This window comes from Dendrobates tinctorius, unplaced genomic scaffold (assembly GCF_039654945.1).
Source record: "Dendrobates tinctorius isolate UK_male_01 unplaced genomic scaffold, ASM3965494v1 ptg000031l, whole genome shotgun sequence".
Lineage (NCBI taxonomy): Eukaryota > Metazoa > Chordata > Amphibia > Anura > Dendrobatidae > Dendrobates > Dendrobates tinctorius.
In genome coordinates this window covers 19,062,862-19,090,497 of record NW_027361699.1, presented here as the reverse complement: position 1 = coordinate 19,090,497, position 27,636 = coordinate 19,062,862, and the positions used below count along the sequence as shown (strand labels likewise).

At 40.2% G+C, this 27,636-nt stretch overlaps 1 protein-coding gene across 3 annotated transcripts in view; it reads left to right on the top strand.

The window, feature by feature from the left end:
* Positions 1–27,636, top strand: part of KDM4C (lysine demethylase 4C) — a 565,453-nt gene that overhangs the window by 352,337 nt on the left and 185,480 nt on the right. For 2 of the 3 annotated variants that reach the window (XM_073572230.1, XM_073572231.1), the window contains exons 9-12: positions 13,087–13,283; positions 14,929–15,167; positions 17,682–18,040; positions 22,661–22,781. In XM_073572230.1, coding sequence (XP_073428331.1) covers positions 13,087–13,283; positions 14,929–15,167; positions 17,682–18,040; positions 22,661–22,781 — 916 coding nt within the window. Of the gene's footprint in view, positions 1–13,086; positions 13,284–14,928; positions 15,168–17,681; positions 18,041–22,660; positions 22,782–25,004; positions 26,546–27,636 lie in introns of those variants that run through there. The other variant, XM_073572232.1, reaches the window with a different exon arrangement.

Below are 27,636 nucleotides of genomic sequence, written 5' to 3'. Positions count from 1 at the left end.
TTCGCAGGAAATAGGTGAGGTCGGAAGTGTGGTTTAATGAAGAATATTAATAAGTCTGTCATTATTTCAAATAAAAGGCCTTTAATTCTGGGTGTTTTTTTTTTTCTTACAATGTGACCATGGGGTTAGTAATGGGGTGTCTTATTGACGCCTCTCAATTACTAACCTCAGGCTTGATGTCACCTGATGGTGATATCAAACCTCCCAACTATTACCTCACTTGCCACCTCTACAGGGCAAGTGAAAAGAGTGAGGCTGTGCCACACTCTTAGAGATGCACCTGTTTTCGGGCGGCTGAGGCCTCATGTTTTTAGCCTGGGGGGCAGTATCAATCCCCCCTTCCTAGGCTACTAATATCAGCCGCGCAGCTGTCTGCATAGCCTTTTCTGCTTATTAATTATTGGGGACCTTGTGTCATTTCTTTTAGTGTCCCCCATTTTAATAGCCAGTAAAGTCTAAGTATAGAGTTGTGAGCTGATATTAATAGCCTGGGAAGCTCCATAGGTATTGCCCCTTTCCCAGGCTATAAACATCTGCACCCAGCCGTCGGCTTTCCCTCTGCTGGTTACGAAAATTGTGCTGGAGCCCACACCATTTTTTCCCGAAAAATAATCTTTTGTTTAAATACATGTACAGTAAGCTGCACGCACTGTACTATTTCTATTTGTCACTGACCTATATCTACCTATTGTATTTACTGTATGAAATCCATCTCTTCTATCCTGTCTGCTCCTGCTGTGCTTTTACTCTACAGCGGCTGCTGAATTACCAGCTTTTCATCTATCTATCTATCTATCTATCTAATATAAATACATACAGTTGTGGCCAAAAGTATTGACACCCCTGGAATTCTGTCAGATAATGCTCAGTTTCTTCCTGAAAATGATTGCAAACACAAATTCTTTGGTATTATCTTCACTTAATTTGTCTTAAATGAAAAAACACAAAAGCGAATGAAGCAAAACATTGATCATTTCACACAAAACTCCAAAAATGGGCCAGACAAAAGTATTGGCACCCTCAGCCTAATACTTGGTTGCACAACCTTTAGCCGAAATAACTTCCACCAACTGCTCCCGGTAAGTGGTAACCATCAATGACTTTCTTACAATGCTTTTCTGGAATTTTAGACCATTCTTCTTTGGCAAACTGCTCCAGATCCCTGATATTAGAAGGGTGCCTTCTCCAAACTGCCATTTTTAGATCTCTCCACAGGTGTTCTATGGGATTCAGGTCTGGACTCATTGCTGGCCACCTTAGAAGTCTCCAGTGCTTTCTCTCAAACCATTTTCTAGTGCTTTTTGAAGTGTACTGTATTTTGGGTCATTGTCCTGCTGGAAGACCCATGACCTCTGAGGGAGACCTAGCTTTCTCACACTGGGCCCTACATTATGCTGCAAAATTTGTTGGTAGTCTTCTGACTTCATAATGCCATGCACACGGTCAAGCAGTCCAGTGCCAGAGGCAGCAAAGCAACTCCAAAACATCAGGGAACCTCCGCCATGTTTGAATGTAGGGGCCGTGTTCTTTTCTTTGAATGCCTCTTTTTTCTCCTGTAAACTCTATGTTGATGCCTTTGCCCAAAAAGCTCTACTTTTGTCTCATCTGACCAGAGAACATTCTTCCAAAACGTTTTAGGCTTTTTCAGGTAAGTTTTGGCAAACTCCAGCCTGGCTTTTTTATGTCTCGGGGTAAGAAGTGGGGTCTTCCTGGGTCTCCTACCATACAGTCCCTTTTCATTCAGATGCCGACGGATAGTACGGGTTGACACGGTTGTACCCTCGGACTGCAGGGTAGCTTGAACTTGTTTGGATGTTAGTCGAGGTTCTTTATCCAACATCCGCACAATCTTGCGTTGAAATCTCCTGTCAATTTTTCTTTTCCATCCACATCTAGGGAGGTTAGCCACAGTGCCATGGGCTTTAAACTTCTTGATGACACTGCGCACGGTAGACACAAGAACATTCAGGTCTTTGGAGATGGCTCATACTTCCTCACAATTTGGTTTCTCAAGTCCTCAGACAGTTCTTTGGTCTTCTTTCTTTTCTCCATGCTCAATGTGGTACACACAAGGACACAGGACAGAGGTTGAGTCGACTTTAATCCATGTCAACTGGCTGCAAGTGTGATTTAGTTATTGCCAACACCTGTTAGGAGCCACACATAAGTTACAGGTGCTGTTAATTACACAAATTAGAGACGCATCACATGATTTTTCGAACAGTGCCAATACTTTTGTCCACCCTCTTTTTTTTATGTTTGGTGTGGAATTATATCCAATTTGGCTTTAGGCAATTCTTTTTGTGTTTTTTCATTTAAGACAAATTAAATGAAGATAATAATATCAAAGAATTTGTGTTTGCAATCATTTTCAGGAAGAAACTGAGTATTATCTGACAGAATTGCAGGGATGTCAATACTTTTGGCCACAACTGTATATATGTGTGTCACTGACATGTATGTATTTAGGTGTGTGTGTGTATGTGTATATATATGACATGGAGAGAGTCGTATACAGCTCTGGCAAAAATTAAGAGACCACTGCACAGTTTTATAAACACCAGCTTCTCTACATGTCTGACAGCCATTCCATTCCAGTGTCAGTTAAATTCCAACCAGACTACACCTCATTCTACTTAATGTGCTTCTGATTAGGTGATCACCTGAACCAAATTTTATTTCATGAGGGCAAGTATAAAAAAAAAACCCTGCTGTGGTATTCACAATCCTCTTGCAATAGGACAAGCTGGTTGGCAAAACAAGTGCTAGTAATATCCCAAAAGTAATAGGAATAAAAAATAACTTTTAGCCATGCCAAAGGAGTTGAAAAGAAAAGTCTTGAATGAGGAAAAGGGCTCAATTCTGTCTTTACTAGCAGAGGGATACAGGGAGTGTCATGTTGCCTCCATCCTTAAAATTTCTAAGATTGCTGTCCATTACTACAAGGTCAAGCAGCAGACATTTTGGACAACAAAGCTACAGACCGGTAGAGGGCGTAAACGACACTCCACTGACCAGAATGACGTCATCTTATTCGAATGTCACTCAGCAGCTGCAGGATGACATCAAGTGACCTACAAAAGGAATGGCAAATGGCAGCTGGGGTGAAGTGCATGGCAAGAACCATTCATAACAGGCTCCTAGAGGCAGGGCTCAAGTCATGTAAAGTTATACAAAAGCCTTTCATCAATGAGAAGCAAAGGAGTGTCAGGCTGAAGTTTGCCAAAGACAATAAGGATTAGACCATAGAGGTCTGGAGTAAGGTTATCTTCTCTGATGAGTGTAATTTTCAGCTTTGCCCAACACCTTGTCATTTAATGGTTAGATTGAGACCTGGAGAGGCGTACAAGTGTCTTGCACCCACTTTGAAATTTGTTGGAGGATTGATGGTGATCTGATTTAATCGCAAGTGGGAATGAGCCCTTAGATGTAAATCCCAAAATGTGCTCAGCATAGAGCTCAGGATAAATGTGATCCAAAATGTCCCCAAAAACGCAAATGCCCAATCAAGTTCATCATCTGTTAATGGAAATATTTGGAGCTTCCACGTTACTGGTGGCACAAAGGCTCTGGAAGAGCACTATGGCTCCTCACCCCCCAAAGGAAATCCAGCAAATTCCGCACTCCCAAATCGAAATGTGCCCCTCCCTTCTGAGCCCCACAGTGTGCCTAAACCACATTTAGCGTCTACATGTTTGGTAGACGGTATGATTTCCAAAATGGGGTCACTTGAGGGGGGTAATCTGCTCTTCTAGCACTTAGGGGCTCTGTATTTGGAATCCGCAAACTATTGTAGGAATAGCTGCGCTCCAGGAGTCAACGCACCGTCCCTCCCGATTCTTGCCGTGTGGCTAAGCAGTACTGTACAGCCACATATGAGCTATTTCTGCATCTCTTAATCAGAAATTGTGTGACAAATTTTGGTGACATTTTTATTAATTTCCCCATGTGAAAATGTAAAATCTGGGGCTAACACAACATTTTTGTGGTAAAAATGTTGTTTTTTCTTCACTGCGCAATGGTATAAAATTCTGGCACACACCTGTGGTGTCAACATGATCACTGCACCCTTAGATGAATTCATTGACAGGTATAGTTTGTAAAATGGGGTCACTAATAATGGAATTTTGTTGTTCTGGCACCTCATGGGCTCTTCCAGTGGATAATGACACCCGCAAGCCATAATTGTAAAATCTGCATTATAATATGCCACCTGTTCCCTTCTGGGCTTTGTACTGTGCCTGAAAAATAGTTCCCGATTCACATGTAGGGTATTGGCGCACTCAGGAAAATAACAATTCAGTTGTAAACAGGAAAGTATTTTAGTGGTAAAAGTGTAATTCTTTCTTCAATGCCCAATGGTATAAATTTGTGTGAGGCACATGTGTCAAAACAAAATGATCACTGCACATCTAGATGAATTCATTGGTGTAGTATCTAAAATAACATCACTTATTGGGGTTTCTGTTGTTCTGGCACTTCAGGGGGTCTGCCAGTGTGACATGGCACCCTCAAACCAGTCCAGTAAAATCTGGACTCTAATGTGGTGCCTCTTCCCTTCTGAGCTTTGCACTGTGCCTCAAAAGTAGATTTCGACCACATGTGGGGTATTGGTGTACTCAAGATAAATTGCACATCAAATTGTATGGTCTATTTTCTCCTATTACCCTTGTGAAAATAAAAATATTGGGGCTAAAATAAAATTGTTGTGAAAAGAGGTAAAATATTCATTTTTTTCCTTCCACATTGCATTTTATCCTGTGACGTATCTGAAGGGTTAATAAACTACTTGAATGTGGTCATATAGTCACTTCCAATGTGATGTGGTGCCTAAAAAAAAATTGGTTTCGTAAATATTAGAAAACTTAGAAATTGAGGATGAACTTTTAACCCTTCTAATTTCCTAACAAAAAAAAAAAATTATATTTCAAAAATTGTGGCGATGTAAAGTAGACATGTGGGAAATGTTAATCTGTTTTGTGTTTTCATAACTCTGGTTTAAGGGCATAAGAATTAAAATTTTGAAAATTGTGACATTTTCGCAAAATTTCCGATACTTTCACAAATAAACTCAAGTCATATCGAACAAATTTTATCACCATCGTGAAGTACGATGTCACGAGTAAACAGTCTCAGAATCACTGAGATCCGTTGAATCGTTCCCGAGTTATTACCTCATAAAGTGACATTGGTCAGATTTAAAAAATGAAGCTTTGGGTAAAATGGTGTATGATACTACATTTTAGGAGCCATAGAGGAGTTATTACCATTTTAACATTTGGGTCCTTGTACTGGTATTATCTTTACCGCACTTGTGTGATTTTAGTGAAGTACATCCATGTCTCCTATGAAATCGTGGAGATTTTAATGGCTTTAAATTGGCAAATTGGGGCTGACTGGACTTTTTGACTGGTATCTATAAGGCTTTAATGACTTGTACGCGCTATATTGTATCAAGGCAGGAGTTGTGTGCACTGGGCCCAAAGCTGGCTTGGGTGTTTTCTCCTCCAGTGTGGACCACCCGGGTTTAGACTTCCATGCACTTAAGTAAAAAAAAATAGCGTGTTTTTTTTTTTTTTTTTAACGCATGCTGACTTTTAGTTTTATACATATTGGTATATTCAATTTATGGACCTGTATTACAAAACATTCCTTTTTCTGCTCTTGTACGCCACATACGGCAGTAATTGTTTATATTTATGCCTCCAGCATAAAAGCATAGAGGTACATATCACAGCAACTTCTATTGTTCTTGCCATTCCTCCAAAAACAACCTAGTTATAGCCTCCAGCCAGTCCTATGTTCTGAAGATTACAAGTCTGGCAGAAGCGATGTGGTGTGTTCCAGGGCAGTAATGGCTGGCTGAATTGTGTCCTAATCAGGAGGTGCAGGAATAAGACATGTGGGCCCACACTAGTTATAGTATAATGTGACTCTGGCAAGTGTGATTTTACTAGATGAGTCACAAACTAATTTTTTTGTGCCTGTCTGTGCTTTTCATAAAACCTCTAAAACCTTGGAAAAAAAAAAGCAGACATCGATGTGGTTTCGTACTGGATTGTTTTTTTTTAATTTAACCAATCTTGGAAAGTTCATATGAGGACTTTGTGTCTGTTTAGTTAGCAAAGTGTAGGCGTACATAGCCTACCAAATACAACATCCAATTTTGTCTTTTTTATTTTTAAGCAAACGTTTTTGTATAATAGAACTATGTGATACTTTAATAGAACTAATACTAATAAGTGTAAATGCATCCACGAAAATACTGGAGAAGAGTAGAGGCTGAAAAATAAGAACAGTATGTTGTAGATTCACGGTCTCTCTTCTTGCAACTCTGAAAGAAGCACATGACAATGGCATATGTTCACATTTTCTTCCAAATCTTAATGTTATGTGTATCCTACAATACACCATGTGGATGCCATTACAACCTCAAGTAGAACACTATTCGGGGATCACACCTGTAGTGTAACTGCACTTCTCAGAAAACATTTACCCTGTTATAAAGAGCTGACATTAGAAGTTTCAGGATGGAATATGAGTGGTCAAACAAAGAAGGAGCATAGCTTCCTATTAAGACTGAAGATAGACTTGATAGAAAGGCTGAGCTTTTTCAGTTGCAGTTCTCAGCTGAGAACTTCTGCCCCTTTGTTTTAGCAGCACCCGAAACCTGACCTATCAAAGCTTTTGGCACATGTCTTACATTTCAAGCGTTTTCTGAAAGTCCAATTCCACTTTCATCCATTTTTTTTTTTTTTGTCTGTGACAATTTTCTACGAAAGAGTTGTCTATTACTGGAAAGCCCTTGAATAATCGTTTAAGGGCCTATATAATAACTCGTATATAAACAATTTACACACTCTTCCTGTAGGGTCATCGTTCCTTCAGTGTCTGCACTTCTAATTCCGAGGGCTATGTGACAATGGCTTTAGATTTCAGGTGGCACAAAAATCTGCAATCCCTATTGGCTACAGCTTACCAATACTAACAGGCAATTCCTGCATGTGTTGTGGCTGTCTAACATCCATGAGACATGCAGCATTGGCAACTCTAGCATTTTATTCAAGCACGCCGAAAATTCTCGATTAGAACACGAGCGTGCTCGGATAACACCTTATCAGAGCACTCTCGCTCATCACTAGTTGCATCCCATCAACAGTAGCTAATTGGCTTTTGCTGACAATGTCTTAACGTCAGGTGACCCACCAGGGGTGGCTGCGCTGACATTAGAGGTATGTTTCCACTGCAGGCGGTGAGTATAGATTGTTTTATTCTCTATACGGTCTTGAAGTGATTAATCAGGGGTTGTCCAGTAGATAAAGTAGTGTTCGGTTTTGGTATAAATTATATTACCGCATGTCAAACCATTTACCAGTTGGGGCAGTAGAGTCTAAGAAAACCAACAGACTCCGCATTCATGATCTGCATGTGTTTAAGTCTATGTATTAGAAAAATTAATTCAAAAGGTGTGTTAAATATAATAGCATTGTGAAGTTCAATTAGTGAGGTCAGTCATTCTGTGAAGAAACACCTGTGAATCAGGTGGCCCTAATTTAACCCCTTGGTGAGAGGAGCCAATTTGCAGCTTAATGATCAATGATACTGAGAATGTTTTTTCGTGACATATTTTACTTCGTTAGTGGTAAAATTTCTTCTATATGACTTGCATTTATTTATGAAAAAAATGGAAATATGGCAAAAATTTAGCATTTTGCAAACTTTTAATTTTTATGCCCCTAAATCAGAGAGATATATCACAAAAATACGTAATAATTAACATTTTCCACATGTTTACTTTACATCAGCACAATTTTGGAACCAAATTTTTTTTTTTTTGTTATGAAGCTAAAGGGTTAAAAGTTGACCAGCGATTTCTCATTTTTACTATAAAATTTACAAAACCATTTTTTTTAGTGACCATATCACATTTGAAGTCACTTTGAGAGGTCAATATGACAGAAAATACTCAAAAGTGACACCATTCTAAAAACTGCACCCCTCAAGGTGCTCAAAACCTCATTCAAGAAGTTTATTAACCCTTTACGTGCTTCACAGGAGCTGAAGCAATGTGGAAGGAAAAAATAAACTTAACTTTTTTTTTTTTTTTACAAACATTTTAATTCAGAACCAATTTTTTTATTTTCACAAGTGTAAAAAGAGAAAATGAACCACAAAATTTGTTGAGCATTTTCTCCTGAATACGCCGATACCCCATATGTAGGGGTAAACCACTTTTTGGGCGCAGGGCTTGGAATGAAAGGAGCGCTGTTTGACTTTTTCAATGCAGAATTGGCTAGAATTGAGATCGGACGCCATGTTGCATTTGGAGAGCCCCCGATGTGCCTAAACAGTGAAAACCCCCAACAGGGGACCCCATTTTGGAAACTATACCCCTTAAGTATCTTATCTAGATGTGTGGTAAGCACTTTGAACCTCCAAGTGCTTCACAGAAGTTTATAATGTAGAGCCGTGAAAATAAAAAAATAATTTTTTCCCCACAAAAATGATCTTTTTGCCCCCAAGTTTTTATTTTTACAAGGGTAACAGGAGAAATTAAACCCCCAAAGTTGGTGTGCAATTTGTCCGGAGTATGCTGATGCCCTATATGTTAGGGTAAACCACTGTTTGGGCACACGTCTTGGCTCGGAAGGGAGGGAGCACCATTTGACTTTTTGAACGCAAAATTGGCTGGAATCAATGGTGGCGCCATGTCGTGTTTGGAGACCCCCTGATGTGCCTAAATAGTGGAAACCCCTCAATTCTAGCTCCAACCCTAACCCCAACACACCCCCTAACCCTAATTCCAACCCTAACCCTAATTCCAACCCTAATGGAAAAATGAAAATAAATATATTTTCTGTATTTCATTATATTTCCCTAACTAAGGGGGTGATAAAGGGGGGGGGGGTTACTTTTTTTTAAATTTTGATCTCTATGATACACTTTAATCACTGTGATAGGGTTTATGTTGAATGAATGGAATCTGCCGGCGCATGCGCCTGCCATTTTCTTCCCGAAAGAAGATGGCGCCCACCGGAGGATGCAGGCGGGCCCGAGGACCACTGGGAGGTACCGGGGGGGATCAGGGACCCTATTTCTCTCTCCTCTGATGTACCATCAAATCCTGAGAGACAACCTCCTTCCCTCCGCCAGGACATTAAGGGGAATCTGTCACCTATTTTTTGCCCTATGAGATGCAGCCACCGCCATCAGGGGCTTATCTACAGCATTCTGTAATGCTGTAGATAATCCCCCAATGTAACCTGAAAGATAAGAAAAACGAGTTATATTATACTCACCGGGGGGGGGGGGGGTGATGTCCAGGTCTGGCACTTTCTATCTTCTAGTGATGACGTCCTCCTCCTTGCTTCATGCCGCGCTCCTGTGCAGGCGTACTGGTCTGCCCTGTTGAGGGCAGACCACAACAGTACTGCAGTGCACAGGGGCCAGATTTCTCTGACCTTTCCTGGCGCCTTCACACTGCAGTACTCTGGTCTGCCCTCAACAGGGCAGATCAGTACGCCTGTGCAGGAGCGCGGCATGAATCAAGGAGGAGGACGTCATCGCTAGAAGATAGGAGGCGCTGGACCCAAACCGCCCCCCCCACCGGTGAGTATAATGTAACTCATTTTTCTTATCTTTCAGGTTACATCGGGGGCTTATCTACAGCATCACAGAATGCTGTAGATAAGCCCCTGATGGCGGTGGCTGCATCTCATAGGGCAAAAAATAGGTGACAGATTCCCTTTAAAAATGGGTTGTGGCTGGGTCTCCCAGTAAGACAATGACCCGAAACATACAGCCAAGGCAACAACGGAGTGGCTCAAAAAGAAGCACATTAAGGTCATGGAGTGGCCTAGCCAGTCTCCAGGCCTTACTCCCATAGAAAACATATGGAGGAAGTTGAAGCTCCAAGTTGCCAAGCGACAGCCTCAAAATCTTAATGATTTAGAGATGATCTGCAAAGAGGAGTGGACCAAAATTCCTCCTGACATGTGCGCAAACCTCATTATCAACTACAAAAAATGTCTGACTGCTGTGCTTGCCAAGAAGGGTTTTGCCACCAAGAATTGAGTCTTGTTTTCCAGAGGGGTCAATTACTTATTTCTCAATGCAAAATGTAAATTTACCGTATATAAGCAGAGTTTTTCAGCACTTCTTTTTGTGCTGAAAACGCCTTCCTCAGCTTATACACGAGTCATTGTACCAGGAATCCAGCGGGGGAGCTGAGAAACATCGGATCAAAGAGGAAGGAGCCGGGGGCTGTGGCAAAAGCCTGTGCCACTGCTAAAGAGAAATGAATATTCATTTCTCTTACAGCACACACAGTGACAGCCACAGCCGCCAGTTTCCAGAAGACGACATACTCTCCCTCCAGCGTGCCTTGCATCTCGTTGGTTCCGGCAGCTCTTCCTGCGCTGAGCGATCACGTGGCACTGCTTGCTAAGGTAATGAATATGCACGCGTCTCCACTCCCATAGGGGTGGAGTGCATTTTTTATCATACTGGTGTACCTCACACTTAACCTGTTCAGTATTTTTTGACCATGAAAGGGAAATGTAGTTTCATTTGATACAGTGGAAAAGATTATTAATGTAGTTAAGTGTAGCTAGAGTTGCAGTATTGTACTTTTGCCACTTGTTTTTTTTTTTATTTTATTTTATATACCGTATATATTTTAAGCTGATTTGCTAAAAAAAACGATTAGGTAAATCTCGACTGCTTTCAATGCAGGAAGAAACAGGCTCATCTCACAGATGAGAGAAAATTCTGTCATTTAAAAGAATAAAAAAAAGTTTTGTTTATAATATTTTGTTTTTGATGAAAATGTTAAAAACGACAAGGTGTGAGTAATTAAGGCCCCCAAAAATATTAGTTGGTGATTGTTTTACACCCACTTTAATAATTTTACATTTATAGGCTGCTTTATTTATGCCTTACTTTGAAGTTATAGGTAACTTCCAGATGTAAATGTTGAGATTAAAAAGCTAAGCGGTTTGTCATGACTCTTGTGCTTTTCCATATACCTAGTGTCTCATTTTCACACTTCTCATATCCTAGTGGTGACAAGGTCTCTCTCGAATAACTCCCTGTGCTGCCATTTGTCTTCATCTTTGTGGTAAATGGAACCTGCGTGGACTCAGTGTGCGCACACAAGAGGCCATTTAGTGCCTTGAGGGTGCAGAGCAATTTTGCAGCTCTGTGTTTGTCCAACATTTTATAAGCTGGACTGGGTCTATGATTGTCCTGGGGTAATTTTGCAACGACACCAGAAGCTATACATTTTTTAAAATGAATTTTGCAATGCAGTTTATAGGCATGGCCGCCTTTAGTATGGATCTGCCCTGGATTATCGGGCTGAATGCTTTCGGTAGGCCTCATATACATTCGGCCAAGTGAGATTCATCTTCATTCCAATATATTTAGTTTTTGAAACACATTTTCAATTTTATTTGTGTGGCGTTTAACCCTTGGCATGTGTGGGGTTTTTTTTTAACACTTTTTAATAGGTTCTTTATTTGTCATGTCATAGAACATATAATTATGTTCCAATATATAATCTAACCTTGTAATACTCTACATGTTAAAACTCAGGCCTCATTTGTAAACCTTGGGGGCTGATTTTAGGAAGGGGTTTTGTTTTGTTTATCTACGTTTTTCACAGTGGCAGAACATGTTTTAGGATCGGGCGATTTTTTTTTTTGATGTTTTGTCCACTTATTCAGAGATATATAACTTTTTCATTTTCCGTCAACATGTAATACACTAGAAAGTGAAAAAAAAAAAAAAAAAAAGAATCCAAGTGTGATGAAATAACAGCAAAAGTGTGCTTCTTCAATTGTTTTCATTTTTTTTTTTTTGTATCTACAGCTTTCATTAACAGTAAAAATTACCTGGCAATAGCATTCTCCATTTCGGTGCAATTACTGAGATACTAACATAGTTTTTGTTTTATTTAAATTGTGACAACAATTCAGAAATTTTGTTCACATAAAAACAAAATTTGGTTGTTACCCAGTTTTACGAGAGCAATAATGTTTTCAATTTTCAAGATATGGAGCTGTTGGAGGGCTTGTTTTTTTTTTTTTTTGCACTCCAAACCAATGTTTTTACTGGTTATCATTTACAGCAAAAATCATTGTCTTCCATGAACACCAGCCATGGACGGGCTTTCACAGGAGTACCACCATGGCAGACACAAGGGTCTTCGGGTAGACCCCAGGCTGTCATGGCAACCCATCAGTGTTCCACAGTCACATCACAGGAGCACTGATGGGTGTACAGAACAACACGCCCCCCTCCCGGCATGCTGTAAATTCTGCAGAACACAAATTAACAGTGGCATTTATGTTAAGATGAGACAGATCTCCTGCATTTTGCTGCTCTAACATGGGTTATCCAAAACCTACTGACAGATACCCTTTGAAGGCGTATTCTCAAGTGAGGAAATGATCAACTATCTATGTGATAGGGGGTAACTTCCTGATCGGCGGGGGTTCGACCATTGGTATTCACACCTTTTCTGAGAACCTGGACTCTGAAGAACCCCATGTGAATGGAGTGGTAGATCATGTGACCTCAGTAGTCATGAAGTTGGAGGATAATATACAAGCGTGAGAATATACCTTTAAGAACACAACCTCGTACTGTTATATTTAAGTAATTGATTTCTTATAAATAAGCATTCTTAGGAGTGCCAGATTTTTGGATATTTTGGAACCCATGAATGACTGTCAGTCAAACAAGCATACATAAACGTGCATATTTATTTACAGCTGTGCTCCCTGGCTTGTTGAGGTCATTATGATGCCCCCAATTAACACAGCCCCGGTTCCTCTTCGACCGCTCTTGTGTCAGATAATATTTCTCTGCAAGCTTTTGTTTATTTGTTATGCCGATCATATTTTCTACCATGCGAAACCAGAAGGGATTGTGAGCAGATTTCCGAAATTAAACTTGGTGCGCCAGCTGCTGGCTTGCGGTCTGGTGCCCATCTTTTATCTAGATATAGTGGTTCACTCATTGCAGCAGATTTCCCTTCTTAAATGAGTAAAATTTAACAAGTCTTTTTTTTTTATTTTTTAGTGTTCGTGCAGCAGCGACATGGTGAAAATATCAATGGACATATTTGTAAAAATGTTTCAGCCGGAGAAGTATGAGAATTGGAAGCAAGGAAAAGACATCTATACTATTGACCACACAAAACCTACCATCGAATCGACACCAGAAGTGAAGACATGGATGAGTAAAAGGAGGAGGAGAGTGAAGAATGCTTTCAAGGGGTATATTTGTACTATAATATGTATTTTTCTTCCTATATTTATTCACATACTTGATAACCAGTTCAGCACAGGGATATACTCTGCTTCATGACAGGGCACACACTTTTTTTTCTTTACTATACTTTTGGCTTCAAGAGCACAAAAAAAAGTCAGATTAGCGCAGACGCCCACAAGCAACTTATTTGCTGTACTATAGTACTGCAGCTATAACCTTTACTTGATTGTATACGGTACTTCATCTATCCACAATCTGTATAAGATGAGACTTTTGTGAAACGTCCCTCTTTTTTTTTTATACAATGGATTACTTATATAATTTAAAAATAACTAAAAAATAAAACCCAGAACGCATTTTAAATGGGCTATAAAGTGTTGTATACGAGCACTGTACATGTTAGTGGTACATTACCCTTAATCAGAAGTCTTTGGTGCACCCTTAGTGTGGCTAAGAGTTTAGTGCACGGTTGCATATTGTTTTTTTTTTTTTCCCCTCTCTTCTGATTGAAAGTGCTTGCATCCCAGAGCGACCACTATTCTACTAGCATGTGTTCAGCCACCCGTGCACGCAGTGGCCGGGTGTGTTGTCCTCACAGTTTTGTTTCTTCTGATTGCGCTCACTACCTTAATACACCTAGAAATGCAGTGAGCGGCATCAGAAGAAAGGAAATTAGGAGGAGAATGCACAGAAGCCAGCAGCATTCAGATCGTTCTCGCTTTAGGTAGTGAGCCCTGTCAGTCAGAAGCAGAGGGCAGGCCCCAATATGCACATGAGGAGGCGTAATTTTGCACCAAACACTTGACCATGCCAAGTGTGCACTGAAGCCTCCTCATTGGCATATGAATTAAAAGCAATTTTCTCAGGCACAGTGCTAGTATGGTTGTTATAGGGGCTAAATCCCCAACACTGTATAATTGGAAATGCATTTTAGGGGTGAATGACTCCCTTTAAGGAATTGTATAATTATTCCCTAGATCTTTTAAGGAGTCAGTTGTAGCCTTTTGAGGCTAGTCATGAGATGTTGAGCTACTGAATTTTTCTTCTGATGATTAGATCCAGTGTGGTGTTGAAAAAAAAGATCTAATGCTAAAATGTATGACTGCTGAGGCCAGTTGGCTATGGCAGTCACATGGGTAGTGAAGCAAATCGTCTCTGCTGCATCTGGAAACAACTTGGTGGCCCTGGATTTATCAGGTGAAAATGGGTTATTTTGTTGTTTTGCACCTTTTCCTCCAAGAAGTCATTTTTTTTTTCCATTTAACTAAAATGGTGAGCTCATAATGACATTAAATTGGATTTAGGAGTTTTTCTCCTTTTCTTGTAATAACCTTCAGCTCTGATTGACAAGCCTTCCGAGTCCTGATCTCATTTTTCTTTGATTATATTCATGCTCACCTTTGTCACGCAAAGTCCCAAAGGTTATTTATCCCAACCTTTTTTGAGAACTTGAGGAACTTTGATAGAGGCTTAGTGAGTCTCCGAATCAAACTGTGATCTGTAACATAATAAATTCTAAACACTATCGGCACACAAAAAAATGACATTTTTGTGCTTTTTTTTATTAAGGTGAAAGGCGTTTATATTAGAAACCGTTTTATCTTATCCACGCCAGACATTCTAATCTGACAGCAGTATCTTCCATTACAGCCTTCAGTATGCCACATCTCGTTCTAAGAGGCTTAGGAAACAGGAGGACAAGAAAGTATCAGCCATAGTAGTCGGGGCAGAAATCATAGCTACTGAAGCTGCTACAGATGATTTCAAGGTCAATGAAAAACCCACAGAAAATGCAGTGCTAGTAAACAAAGAGGAGCCCTCGGGAAAGGAGAAGAACAGTAGAGAAGTGCATCTGGATCACAGCTTACTGAAGAATATCCAGGCTCCAGGTGAAATAAGGACTGATTATGTTTCTTTGCTAAGTTGTCGGTAGTTAAAGGTACTGTGTTCACCCTTGTGTTTTGTGTGGCAAACCTTGAAGTCCAGTGATTGCCTTGTTTCCATTGCAAAATTAGGTTGTAAACAGCATGTAAGCAGCCAAGTGGACCCCAAGTGTCGCTTGTCATGTAGAATAACAAAATCAGACTGCTCTCGTCTTCCCCGAGTCCAATGCCAGCTCTCTGCCGCTGCTCCGCTCTCAGTGCTTTAGTACATCAGTGACGTCACGTTGACTGCTTACATCACCACTGGAGCCAATCACTGAGCACACAAACATGTCCTAAAGGGGTCCCTGTTTGTAAAGTCACTGCTTGTGCATCAGATGCTTGATGATCAGGAACTCAGAGACACGCAAATTGCACGCTTATCTGATACTAGTGCTAGAAACCCTGTGTGACTTGTGTGTCTGAGTGTGTGGGAGGTAAGACCTCTTTCATACTTCAGTCTTTTTGTTTCAGTCACAATCAGTGGAAGTGGATCCTGTGCAGATTACAAAAAACTGATGCACCTGATCCGTTTTTTTGACGGATCCGTCGAAGCAGGAGTTGTATGAATTTTAAAGGGGGAGAGAGAGAATTTTTTTTATTCCAGAATGGAAAATGCAGCCGTGGGGGTTAAAATAAAGACAACGAAAATCTTCCGGGCATGCTCCGTTTCAAAAATTCGTCACTGGATTCCGTTTTTGACAGACAGCGACGAATCCTGCGCCCATAGGCTTCCATTATAGCCAACGACGGATCCGTCGCTGTCCAACTTTTCGACGTTGACAAAAAACATTACTATGTCCGTCTACTCCAGACGACGGACGCTGAAATTTCGACAGATGAAACGGACAGCCATCCGTCGCAATCCGTCGCTAATGCAAGTCTTTGAGAAAATAACGGATTCCGCTAAAAAAATGACGTATCCGTTTTTTTTCAAAAAAAGGCGGGTTTCAACTGACGTCAAGACTGAAGTGTAAAAGAGGCCTAACTCTGCTTATATCCTGTAGAATTTACAGAACCCCACACCTCCAACATAATTGGCACAAATATCTGGGCTGTTCTACCCCAAGTCTACTTGTTGTTGGCACTTTGCTCCTGTAACTATAACTAAAGGATGAAAATGCATTTACATTTTCGTTCTACATGTTATAACTGCATTATAAGCTAGACAATTAAAGGTGTATTCCGCTTTTTATTTTCACATTATTTTTTGTTAATGCACTATATTATGTTTTACTCTATAAATGCCATACAATGGACCAAAAAGGGCCATGCAATAGGGGTTAAAAGATTTGTCAGAAGGATTTTAAGTACACGAACTTTGGAAATGTGTATATTGGCCTAATCTATAAAGAATGAAACACAAAAACTGGAATACCCCTGTAATTCATATTGGCCATCATTTTACTTTCCTAGTAGTGCTTGGGACCCTGTTGTACTGTAATTTTTCACTGTAACGCTGTACTGGCATAAAGTCGATTGGTGATCATGTCGTATGCAGGAAAGACCTTGCTTTTATTACGTCCATTGGTAGGCAAGAGGTCAGTGTTATTTTGTATAAGGCCACATTCAGACGTCCGTGATTTTCTCATATGAAAAGAAAATTGGACAGAGTGTCATCAGTGATTTGGATCTGTTTGATCAGACTTTCATCCAAGTTTCATCAGTTCACATGTGAACTGCCCCATAGACTAACACAGATACAAGGGCTATCCAGCTATCCATGAAAAACTGATGTGTGAATGAGTCCTAAAAGTGCAGTTTTATGTAGCTTCCAGGCTTTTCAGAAAATAGTTACAACCCTAAACAGTTTTATATGGCTGATATTTGGTTCCTGTGTAGCAAAACAAGATAGTGAGGAGAATTGTACAGAGACTTGCACTTAAAGGGGTATTCCCATCTCCAAGAGCTAATCCCAATATATAGTAGGTGTAGTAATAATAATGTTGGCAAATACTTCCAATTAAAAATGTAGTATAGTTCTTCTGATTCTTGATGACTCTTTCCTCATGTGCAGGAATTGCAGGACCTTAGGTGTCCATGGTTATGACCATTGATATAGTGACAATTATCTGGTTTTTAGTGGTTATAACCATGGATACCTAAGGTCCTGCAATTTCTGCACATGTGGAGATAGACATAGCGAATCAGAAAAACTATACTACGTTTCTAATTGGAGGAATTTGCCACTACATATTCGGATAGGATCGTCTAGATGGGATACCCCTTTAAGTGTGCTTGTATATACTTCCACATTACTATATTTTAAGCATTGAAGTCTCCTGTACTGGATTTACAAGATTATGCTCTGAATTACGAAAAGTGACCTTTTCCAATTCTCCAAATCTTCTCAGAATATTTCAGCTTTCCATTATAGTATGTGCATGTGCTGATTTTGCAGTTAACCACGATAAAAGCCCACATCTGTATTTCATAAATCGATTGTGAAAAATTAATAAACTTCTTTCTTTTGGTGTGCAGGTTATATTCCATTGCCTTTGGATCAAGACCCAACACCAGAAGAAATAGATAACCATGACCTTAGTTTGGCCGCTTCGGGTCTGGCAGAGTTATGCGGTTTTCTTGCCCAGCCTACTCCAGTTAAAGTAGAAGACAGCACCGATTCATTGGAAGACCAGAATGCACCCAATCAGGAGACAAAAGCGTATCATCTTTTAGAAGCTGAACCGTTTGAGAAAGAAGAGATTAGCAGCTTCTCAAGCGGTGGTGAAGAGGAGGATGACAGTGACCTCGAGGTTGCTGAATGTGGCCTGGAACCTGGTGAAGTTCCTAGCTTGATAAACGATGACCATTCTTCCTGTGAAAAGCCCAATTTGTGTGTAAGCACTGATCATTTCATTGTATTTATTTGTGCCCAGTCCTATTGAGCAGCTGTTAGCAGATCTTTAGCTGTAAGAGCTCTAGCCTCATTAATGTATTATACTTGCTCGTTTACTGAATCGGGCAGCGCATTAATCATTATAAACCAAGATGGATTTGATTGTACAGCCTTGACAGCCTGTCTGCTGTACTTGTAAAATTAACAACTATCAGCATAAATCACTGGGTACAGTGAGCATCATGTATGACAGCCTACCTGTCATGTGTATAGAGGTGTTATGTACATCATGATTCTTCCTCCAATGTGATATAAATCAGACCTGCCTTTTCTGCAATGTAAGGACATTTTTTGCATTATTCAAGTGGCAGAGATAGAGAGATAGAGAGATATATATATATTATAATTATATTCGCCAAATATTGAAACTATACAATAGTCTTTGTTCTCTCAGTCAGGGACATTTTGGTCTGATGTTTCTGCCACACCCAAAATTTAAATATTGCATGCATATTTTGTGTTCTCCATTGCTAGGTATGTTCCTATATTTTCCATTTCTCTGAGAATGAGAAAATGGCGTCCCTGATATAATAGAAACTGCAGCCTGTCCTAGTCACATGTAAGTACAGGCTAGAGACTGAACCTGTATAGTTGCCAAGACTTGTGTCTCAACTGACTAGCTGTAACACACACCTCTGTCGACTGTGACTGATGTATGTGAAGTAATATATTTATTCCTTGCTAAGCAGAAAGGGGGTTATCTCCGGCTTAATCCTCCTCAATGTTTGTTTTTCATTTTGGCACAGTCCATCTCTGTGCACTGCTATAAAGCTGATACTGACAGGAGGAGGGTGAAGCTGGTGTTGAAACATATTTCCTCACATATCACAGTCATGCTCCTGGCCACCAATGGGGGGTATGTATGATACAGCACTTGTCAGTTGAGGCAAAATTCTCGGGAGTTATACGTCTTCAGTCTGCAGCCTGTACTGACACACGCCTAGGTCAGGCTGCAGTTTGCATTATATCTGGGACTCCATTTTATCTCATTCTTGGAGACACTAGGTGGCACATTAACTGTAAACTTAATTACTAATACTGGAGGCAGTTTGACATCAGATCTTTTTTTATTATGATTTAATGCCATTCTGGATCATATACTAGGTGATTTTATGGGTATCATATACCTACATTTTGTGTGTGCTGTGTTTACTTTTATCATTCCATACATTCAGCTGTCTATTCGAATATACTGAAGTGAGTGCAAATCATTAACCCCTTTCCGACATCGGGCGTAATAATATGCTGATGTCGGAGAAACCTCCCTTTGATGCGGGCTCCGGCGGTGTCCGCCGGAAATCCGCCTATTGGTGACCCCCCCCCCCCGTCACGTGATCGTGGGTCACCGATGGGTTGGCATGACAACCAGAGACATTGCTGACATTGGTTGTCATTGCCGGATTGCTGTGAGCGCCACCCGGTTGTCGGCACTCATAGCAAGTCAGCAATTCTGCTGCATAAAAATTTTATATAATATATATATATATATATATATATATATATATATATATATATATATATATATATATTAGTTATACTCAATACATACAACGCTGACAAGAATTAATTAGGAGACCACTGCATAGTTCTCTAAAAATCACCATCTCTACATGTCTGACAGCCATTCCATTCCAGTGTCAGCTGAATTCCAACCAGAGTACACCTCATTCTACGTAATCTGCTTCTGATTAGGTGATCACCTGAACCAAATTTTATTTAAGAAGGGAAAGTATAAAAAACCCTGCTGTGGTCTTCACAATCCTCTTGCAATAGGACAAGCTGAATGGCCAAACAAGTGCTAGGAATAGCCCAAAATTAATTTGAATTAAAGGGGTTGTCCAGGCTTTTCACATAATCTCAGTACATATCTGGGCTGCAGAATGGTGACAATAAGTAATTTACCTTCTTTCACCAGTTTGCAGGGTTTTCTAGATATCACTCTCTTGCTTCTGAGCAGAACGCCAAGGGGGGGTGTTCTGGCATTGAAATGAGAACTGGTCGTTTCCTCCTACTCTACTAAAAGCCTGCCCTCTATAGCAACAACCCCACCCTCCATAGCAACAGGCCCTCCCCGTCCACATAAACAAGCCCTCCTCACACAGTAACAAATCCTCCCCCTCTAGCAGCCTCTGTGCAGAGAGCAGAACCACCTAGCTGCTCCTCCCCCAGACACACACTGAACAGTGATCTATGGAAAGTGAAACTCTAGTGAGGAGGGAAAATCGTCCTGTATTCTGGGCCACTCCATGATTACAATACATAACTCATCAGTGATTCCTTCCCTCATTGTCCCAGGCTGCTGGCAGTGATGGGGCTCGGCTGCTGGCAGCAGTGAGAACAGACTGTGTGATGGCCAGTGATGGGGGTCTGCAGCTTCTAATCTGCACAGGGGATGGCAGTCACTGATGGTAATCTGTTCTGTGACAAAGCCTCTGCTGTGTGAATGAGACAGCTCTGTGTCACTGATGTCTTCACACAGCAGCAGATTTGGTGCAGTGTATGTGTGAAGCTCCACCAAGCTCCAGTGACCAGCACCACCCACTGCCCACTCATTGGCTGTCAGTAAACTGCACCAGCACTCATCTTTATCATCATTCCAGCTTTGGAAAGAACACAGCAGTGATCCTGTATTTGTGAAAGCAGCACAATCTACATGTGTGCTCTTCCCCTGTGCTCTCTTCTCCCCTCTGTGCTCTCTCCATCACACAGTCTGTTCTCACTGCTGCCAGCAGCCGAGCCCCGTCACTGCCAGCCCGAGCCCCATCACTGCCAGCAGCCTGGGACAGTGAGGGAAGGAATCACTGATAATTAGTGAGTTATGTATTGTAATCAAAAAATATTGTAATAAAAAAAATCGAACATACACATATATTGGTATCGCCGCGTTCAGAATCACCCAATCTATCAATATGAAAAAAGAATTAAGCCAATCGCTAAACGGTGTATTGAGAAATAAAGTGAAACGCCAGAATTACGTTTTTTTGGTCACGGCAGCATTGCATTAAAATATAATTACGGACGATCCAAGGATTGTATCTGCACCAACATGGTATCATTAAAAATGTCAGGTCAGCACGCAAAAAATAAGCCCTCACCCAACCCGAGATCATGAAAAATGAAGACACTATGGGTTTCTGAAAATGGCGGAATTTTCTTTTTTATTGTTAAACAAACGTTGGTATTTTTTTCACCACTTAAATAAAAAAGGACCTAGACATGTTTGGTGTCCATGATCTCGTAATGACCTGAAGAATCATAATAGCAGGTAAGTTTTAGCATTTAGTGAACCTAGCAAGAAAGCCAAACAAAACAAGTGTGGGATTGCACTTTTTTTGCAATTTCACCGCACTTGCAATTTTTTTTCCCGTTTTCGAGTACACGTCATGCTAAAACCAATTATGTCATTCAAAAGTACGACTCATCCTGCAAAAATTAAGCGCTCACATGGCCATATCGATGTAAAAATAATAAGTTATGGCTCTGGGAAGAAGGGGAGCAAAAAACAAAAGCTCAAAACCGAAAAAAGCTCCGGTCATTAAGGGGTTAAGTTTACAATAGCTATACATAATCTGAGCATAATGAACTAACAATAAATCTTAGGCTGTGTGCACACGCTGCGGATTTTGTTGGGGTTCCGCAGCGGTTTTGTTTTTTTTTTCAAAAACCACAGTGCAGATGGTGCAGAATTTTCCGCGCGGATTATCTGCGGTTTTCAATCCGCAGGAAGAATTGACATGTCAATTCTTTCTGCGGATTCCGCTGCGGTTTACCATCTCCTCCATTGAGGAGATGAAAAACCGCAGGGCAAAACCGCAGAGCAATCCGCAGGTAAAACTGCTGGTATTTTGACCTGCAGTTTCACCTGCGGATTTTACAAAATCCACGCAGATGAATCCGCAGCGTGTGCACACAGCCTCACAGGACTCATGTATGCAACTTATTTACTGAAATGGTGATGAAGATGCTGATCAGTAAAGAGATTCTGGCAGTTACATGTTTTGAAATCTGACTAGGAGGCTTTCTTTCTTTATTTTTTTTCATTGGGTATTGTTATTGGTAACTTATTTCTGCTAGGATGTTTTAACATTCAGGTTTTGATTGACTGGCAGCTCCTGTGGTAGTCACTGTACTAGCCATATGCTTCCCTTTGAGCGATAGATATATAGATATATTTGTTATTGACAACTAGTACTACTGCCTTCAAAGCTATTCCCTGCAACAAAAGCAAACGGCCCAAGGCAAATCTAAATTCACGGTATAGCCAGGGGGTGAAATTTTATTCCAATCTCTGCTAGTACTTCATGTTCGTAATGATCGAAGGTTTCCTAGAAATTACCCTTGTTTTAGCAGTTCACTATGTCATTTGATTTCAGTAGGATCTCTCCTCACAATCTTTCTTTTATTTATTTTTTTTTTTTTTGAGACATTAGCCAATGAATGGTCTGTATTTTGTCACTTTTTTACTATTGATTTTCCCTTGAATTGTATACATTTATATCATAGTACTTGTGGCATTATTTATCTTTTTAGCTGAAAATAACTCTGCCTATTTTTGATCTAGGGTTGGCCTGAAACCAATGGGCAAAGACCCCAAAGGGCAAAAAGTTGGAGACTTCCACTTGGCAAACCGCCCTCGAGATCGCTAATGACAGTTGTTAAACAGCAGACAACAAGTGATGAAGGTAATTCTTTTGTTTTCCGTGTGAAATATGACATTACTAGCATGTAATGAGAATGGATTGTGTTCCCACGTGCAACTTATGTCATTCCTGCTGTAGTGTGCAGAGATCTCAGATCTTCTTGGAAATGCATTTATTTAGTAAAATCAATAAACTGACAGATAAGCTGTTCCTGTGCCCATCTGGAACCCAGACAGGTACAAATTCTTCTTTTTACTGTTTTCTGGAGACAAATCCTGTTGCTTAAAATGTACACTTCTAGTGTAATTTTCTATCTTAAAATATACACTTCACTACCAACATGTGAACAAAGCCATGCACTTTATTCATTCATTTGATTTTTTACATGCTGGTTTGCAGATTAAACTTGCCCCTTCAAGTGAATGGGTCAGAGAAAAACGACTAGACGGCACAAGGATGCAATCCATCTAGCATCTGTGTCCTGTTAGTTTCTCTGATTAGCGTTAGGAGAAGCTGAATCTGGCCCTAATATATCAGTAATGTCTTGATGGGGACCATGAAACTGAAGGTGACCTCACTGGAGAGACACTATTCCAGCCATGTAGCCACTATTAACCTGGCATTGTGGGATGTTTGATGTAAAAGAATACACCCGAGATCTTCAGATGTAAGGACTGGGCAGGGAATTGCACCATTTTAGTAATTTATTCGAAGCAAAGTGCATGGCAGATTCTTGGATGCCTTGAAAACTGCCAAGCAAGTGCACTTGGCAATTCTCTGAGCTTCTGTACAAATGAATGTGGAGAACCGCACATAATGGGGCCACGTTGCCACTGATGTACCTTTCTCAACATAAACCGAGACCCATTAATGTTTAAAATGGCGTAACCCCTGAAGAGGGAATTCATTCTTTTCAGTAAAATTGGGGTATTGTGGCAATTGTGTATTTTTTGTGAAATTGCAGCATAAAAACTCTATTGAATGTTCTACATGAATGCACCCTTAGGGAATAAATTGAGTCAAGCAGTTTGTTGTTGAACCAGTTAAATCAGGAGCATGTGCATTGTAAAAAAAAAAAAATGTTTGGGTTTATTCACACCTTAGGCCCCAATTCCTCCTTGCCTTTGCACTTGTTTTTTTTGTCTATATACATTTGCGCCTTTTTGTCATGTTTTTACTTGTTCCCGCTTGTAGTTTTTTGCTTTCCTCTTTATGGGCAGTGTCCAGCAATTCCAGATGTTTTTGCTTGATTTATTGATTGCAACTTTTAAAAAAAAAAAAAAAAAAAGTCGGGTGAATTTGGCACAACTTAATTCCTGGTGTATTTTTAAGTACGTCCCTAGTCCCTGTTTCGACACAATTTTTATGACTTTTGGTGCCAATGTGCAACGTCAGTTCAAGACAGGTAGAAAGTCCATTTTTGCACTTTGCGCCAAAGTGATGCAAATGATGAATCGGGGCCACGGTGTGAAATTTCAGCTGCAGCTCAGTAGTTGACGGAGTAGTCACGGCAATAAAGGTTAGGACTACCGCTACTTCTGACTTTATTACTCCCACACAGCACTACAACCTACCAAAATGACTTCCATGATAAATGGCTTCGGAGACCAGTGAGAATGTGAACATCTCCCTTATAGTAGAGCAAACTTTAATGGCAGTTCACATGCTTTAATGGAGCTTTTTTTATATCAAACTATAGGTTCTGGCAGAAAGGTTCTCCTTTTAACATTTTACGTGTAATTTTAGCCTTCGATGAGATTTTCAGTTTTCATTTAAATGTGACAATTTTAAGCTTCATGCAGAAATACGCTTTAGTACAGAACTCTTGGTACTTAACACACTAATCAGTTGATTGCAATTACAGTACAGAAATACACAAAAACCTGGTAAGAAAGTTCTCGTTCCCTGCTAAATACAAACCATACATCCATATCTGCCAAGCATTTTACTGGGCACTGAAATACTACCTACAAACACATATATAGCTTAGGCCAGACTCTGAATCTCCCCCAAATTTTTGAATGGCCTTTTCTTAACAATCCTTTCAAGGCTGCGATTATCCCTTTTGCTTGTGCACCTTTTTCTACCACACTTTTTCCATCAACATTAACAGAAGTAAACACTTGAAATAGATCACTCTGTAATGACTCCATATAATGAGTTTCACTTTTTGTATTGAAGAACTTGATCATATTAACTTTTTGGTGATATTGTAATTTTGTGAGAAGCGCCTGTAACTGACCTTCCATTGTATTTTCTATCCAGCCCATTGGAATCTAATGTGGGAACTGATCCTTTTATGCTCCATGAGAATGTTTCCATCTGTCCAGCACAAGTTGTTGTGGTCAGCAGGTCCACATGATGGTCCGGTGGCCAGACCACAACATATGATGCAATGCTTTTTCAGCTTCTGGTTAGGTTCAGTGCCATTGGAGCAAGCTTGATGACAACCGCAGCATTTCTGCATAGATTTTGGCATCTGTTGAGTCAAGAAAACTGAGACTGATGCAAATGATTTTTGTGAATCCAGCCTAAATACCAAAGTGAGAAGATCAGCAGTGGAAATAGTGGTTTTGTTTTGAGGTCATTCCCTTGAAGAGCTCCTCATAATAATTAGGATTTAGGCTTGTTCACACAGTGCGATTTAGTTGGGCTTTTTTTTTTTTGCTGTAGTTTTTACAAAAAAAAACAAAAAAAAAAACAGGGAGCATAAACTTTAACCTGTGAATAATGCCTTGGATCTAATGTTGCTCTTCATAACAGCTGGCTCCTTGCCTCGTGGACAAAACCAGGTCCTATGATAGGATATAGCAGGCAGACAGCATGGACTCGGCTGCCGAGTGAAGCACATCTTTTAGAAATAAAGGCATCTCATTTGCAGCCTGTAATGACGTTTGTAACATGGAAGTCTCACGTTTTGCTGCTGCTGCTTTTTCTAATACCATGGCAGACAACTCACTGATACATTTTGCTTGATATTTTCATGTATGATGGTTATTGCTGCTGCTAATGTGATCGCCCTACACTTCTTTCTGGAAAATAATCTTCTTTCAGCACAAGAGGAACACAAGGGAAGAAGAAAAAAGGCATGTCATTTCATTATCCTTGGCTCAAGTTTCAATTCTGTTTATCACCGAGTTTGTAATTAATTTACTCAGTGTGAATCTTCATCTGCTCATCCGTCACCTACCTAATACCTGCATTTTAGGATGTAATTTATGTGAAGAAACCCTCCATTTCTAATCTCAGCCCAGTAGTTCTGCCTCACGTAGCTCAGTTTGCTGTTAAGCATCTCTCCCAGAAAGGAGCGGCAGCCTGTGATCCATATCGATATAATCTTTTCATGCCTTGAGGGGCTTCAAGGAGAAGTGGGTTTCATTCTGATTGCTATATACAAATAAAATGACTTGATTAATATCATGGCATAGTTTGCATCGAAATGAAAATTTAGCCGTGTAGGCGACAAGTTTACCACGGTCTAAAATTAGTGCTCACCACAATGCTCCCTAATCCATCCAGAATTCAACAAGCAACAGGAAGCAATTCTAATTGAAGTGACGAAAGGTGAAAAGAGCCAAGAAGGGTCGGCATGCAGCACGTTCATCCTGAAAAACAGCTCTTTGTGGCTATTGTTCACCATTGTACAAGTCTAAAAAAGCAAGGTGAAAAGGAGGAGGCGTCCATGCATGACCATTTCAGTACCCATTGTGCGTTGTCTATAAAGCGGTGTCAACCAATTTATATCAGAGGTTCAGCCGCACCCGTTAACAGCCTCATCAAAGGGCATGTAACTTCACAAAATTTCACCGATTCTGAACTAAAATTTGCATGAAATCCATCTGCATTCGACTCTGATTGTTTGCAGTCGAAATCCACACTCTAAGACTAAGTTCACACTGCATGTTTTTGCAGCTTTTTTTTTTCTTTTTTTTTTTTGCAGGAAAGAAGCTGGGGCAAATTGCAGACAAAAAAAAAACAAGCTGTGTGCGTGGGATTTCTGAAATCTCATAGGCTTTCCTGGTACGGTAAAACGCAGCTAAAAATTAGCATAAAAAGCAGCAAAAAACGTGCCCTCTGAACATAGCCTTAGAGTGAATTCTCTTGCTGCAGATTGTTACAGAAATTTGTGTGTCTGAAAATTGTTTCCATCCATCTGAATGGGGTCCTTTTCAGATGGATGGAACAGTTGCAGAACTTTCTGCAACAAAATCCTCAGTGGAAATGCATTACATCTTACTGCGCAATCTGCATTTACAAAAAAATTGACAGAATTAACAATCGGACTCTGCGTCTCTTGGCCACACGTGGATTGGCCTAATTCAATGTGGATATTCTACATGATGGGGAATTATGAGTAATTTTGTATAATCTACATTTTTCAATCATCAAGGCTTGCCAATAGTGCTTCTAAGAAAGTCATACTACAAAAAAGCTATAGCTAGCCTGAGCCATAGTTCAACATTAGGTGGAACGCTTGACTTGAAGCCGAAACTCTGTCAAAGACATTGGACACTGGCCAAACAGACAGCTGCACTGTCTGCTTTCACACCTAGAACACACCCTGTTCTGTTGAATGGCTTCTGGTTCACATAATTATATTTGTTTCATCTGTACAAGTATTTCGGTCACAAATCAAGAGGCAAATCCACAGTAATTTGTGGTAAAGCTGCAGTCACACTACTGAGAAGTCTATGAAGACTCCATATCCAGTTTCTCAGAAAATAAGACCTAGTCTTGTATTGTCTTTTGCTCCGAAAGATGGGCTAGGGCTTATTTTCAGGGGATGTCTTATTTTTTTTTCCTTTAACAACAATCCACATTTATTCTTGAACCAAAAAATTTACATTTATTCAATCAAATAAGGCCGTATCTCACATTATGGAACATTAACATAACT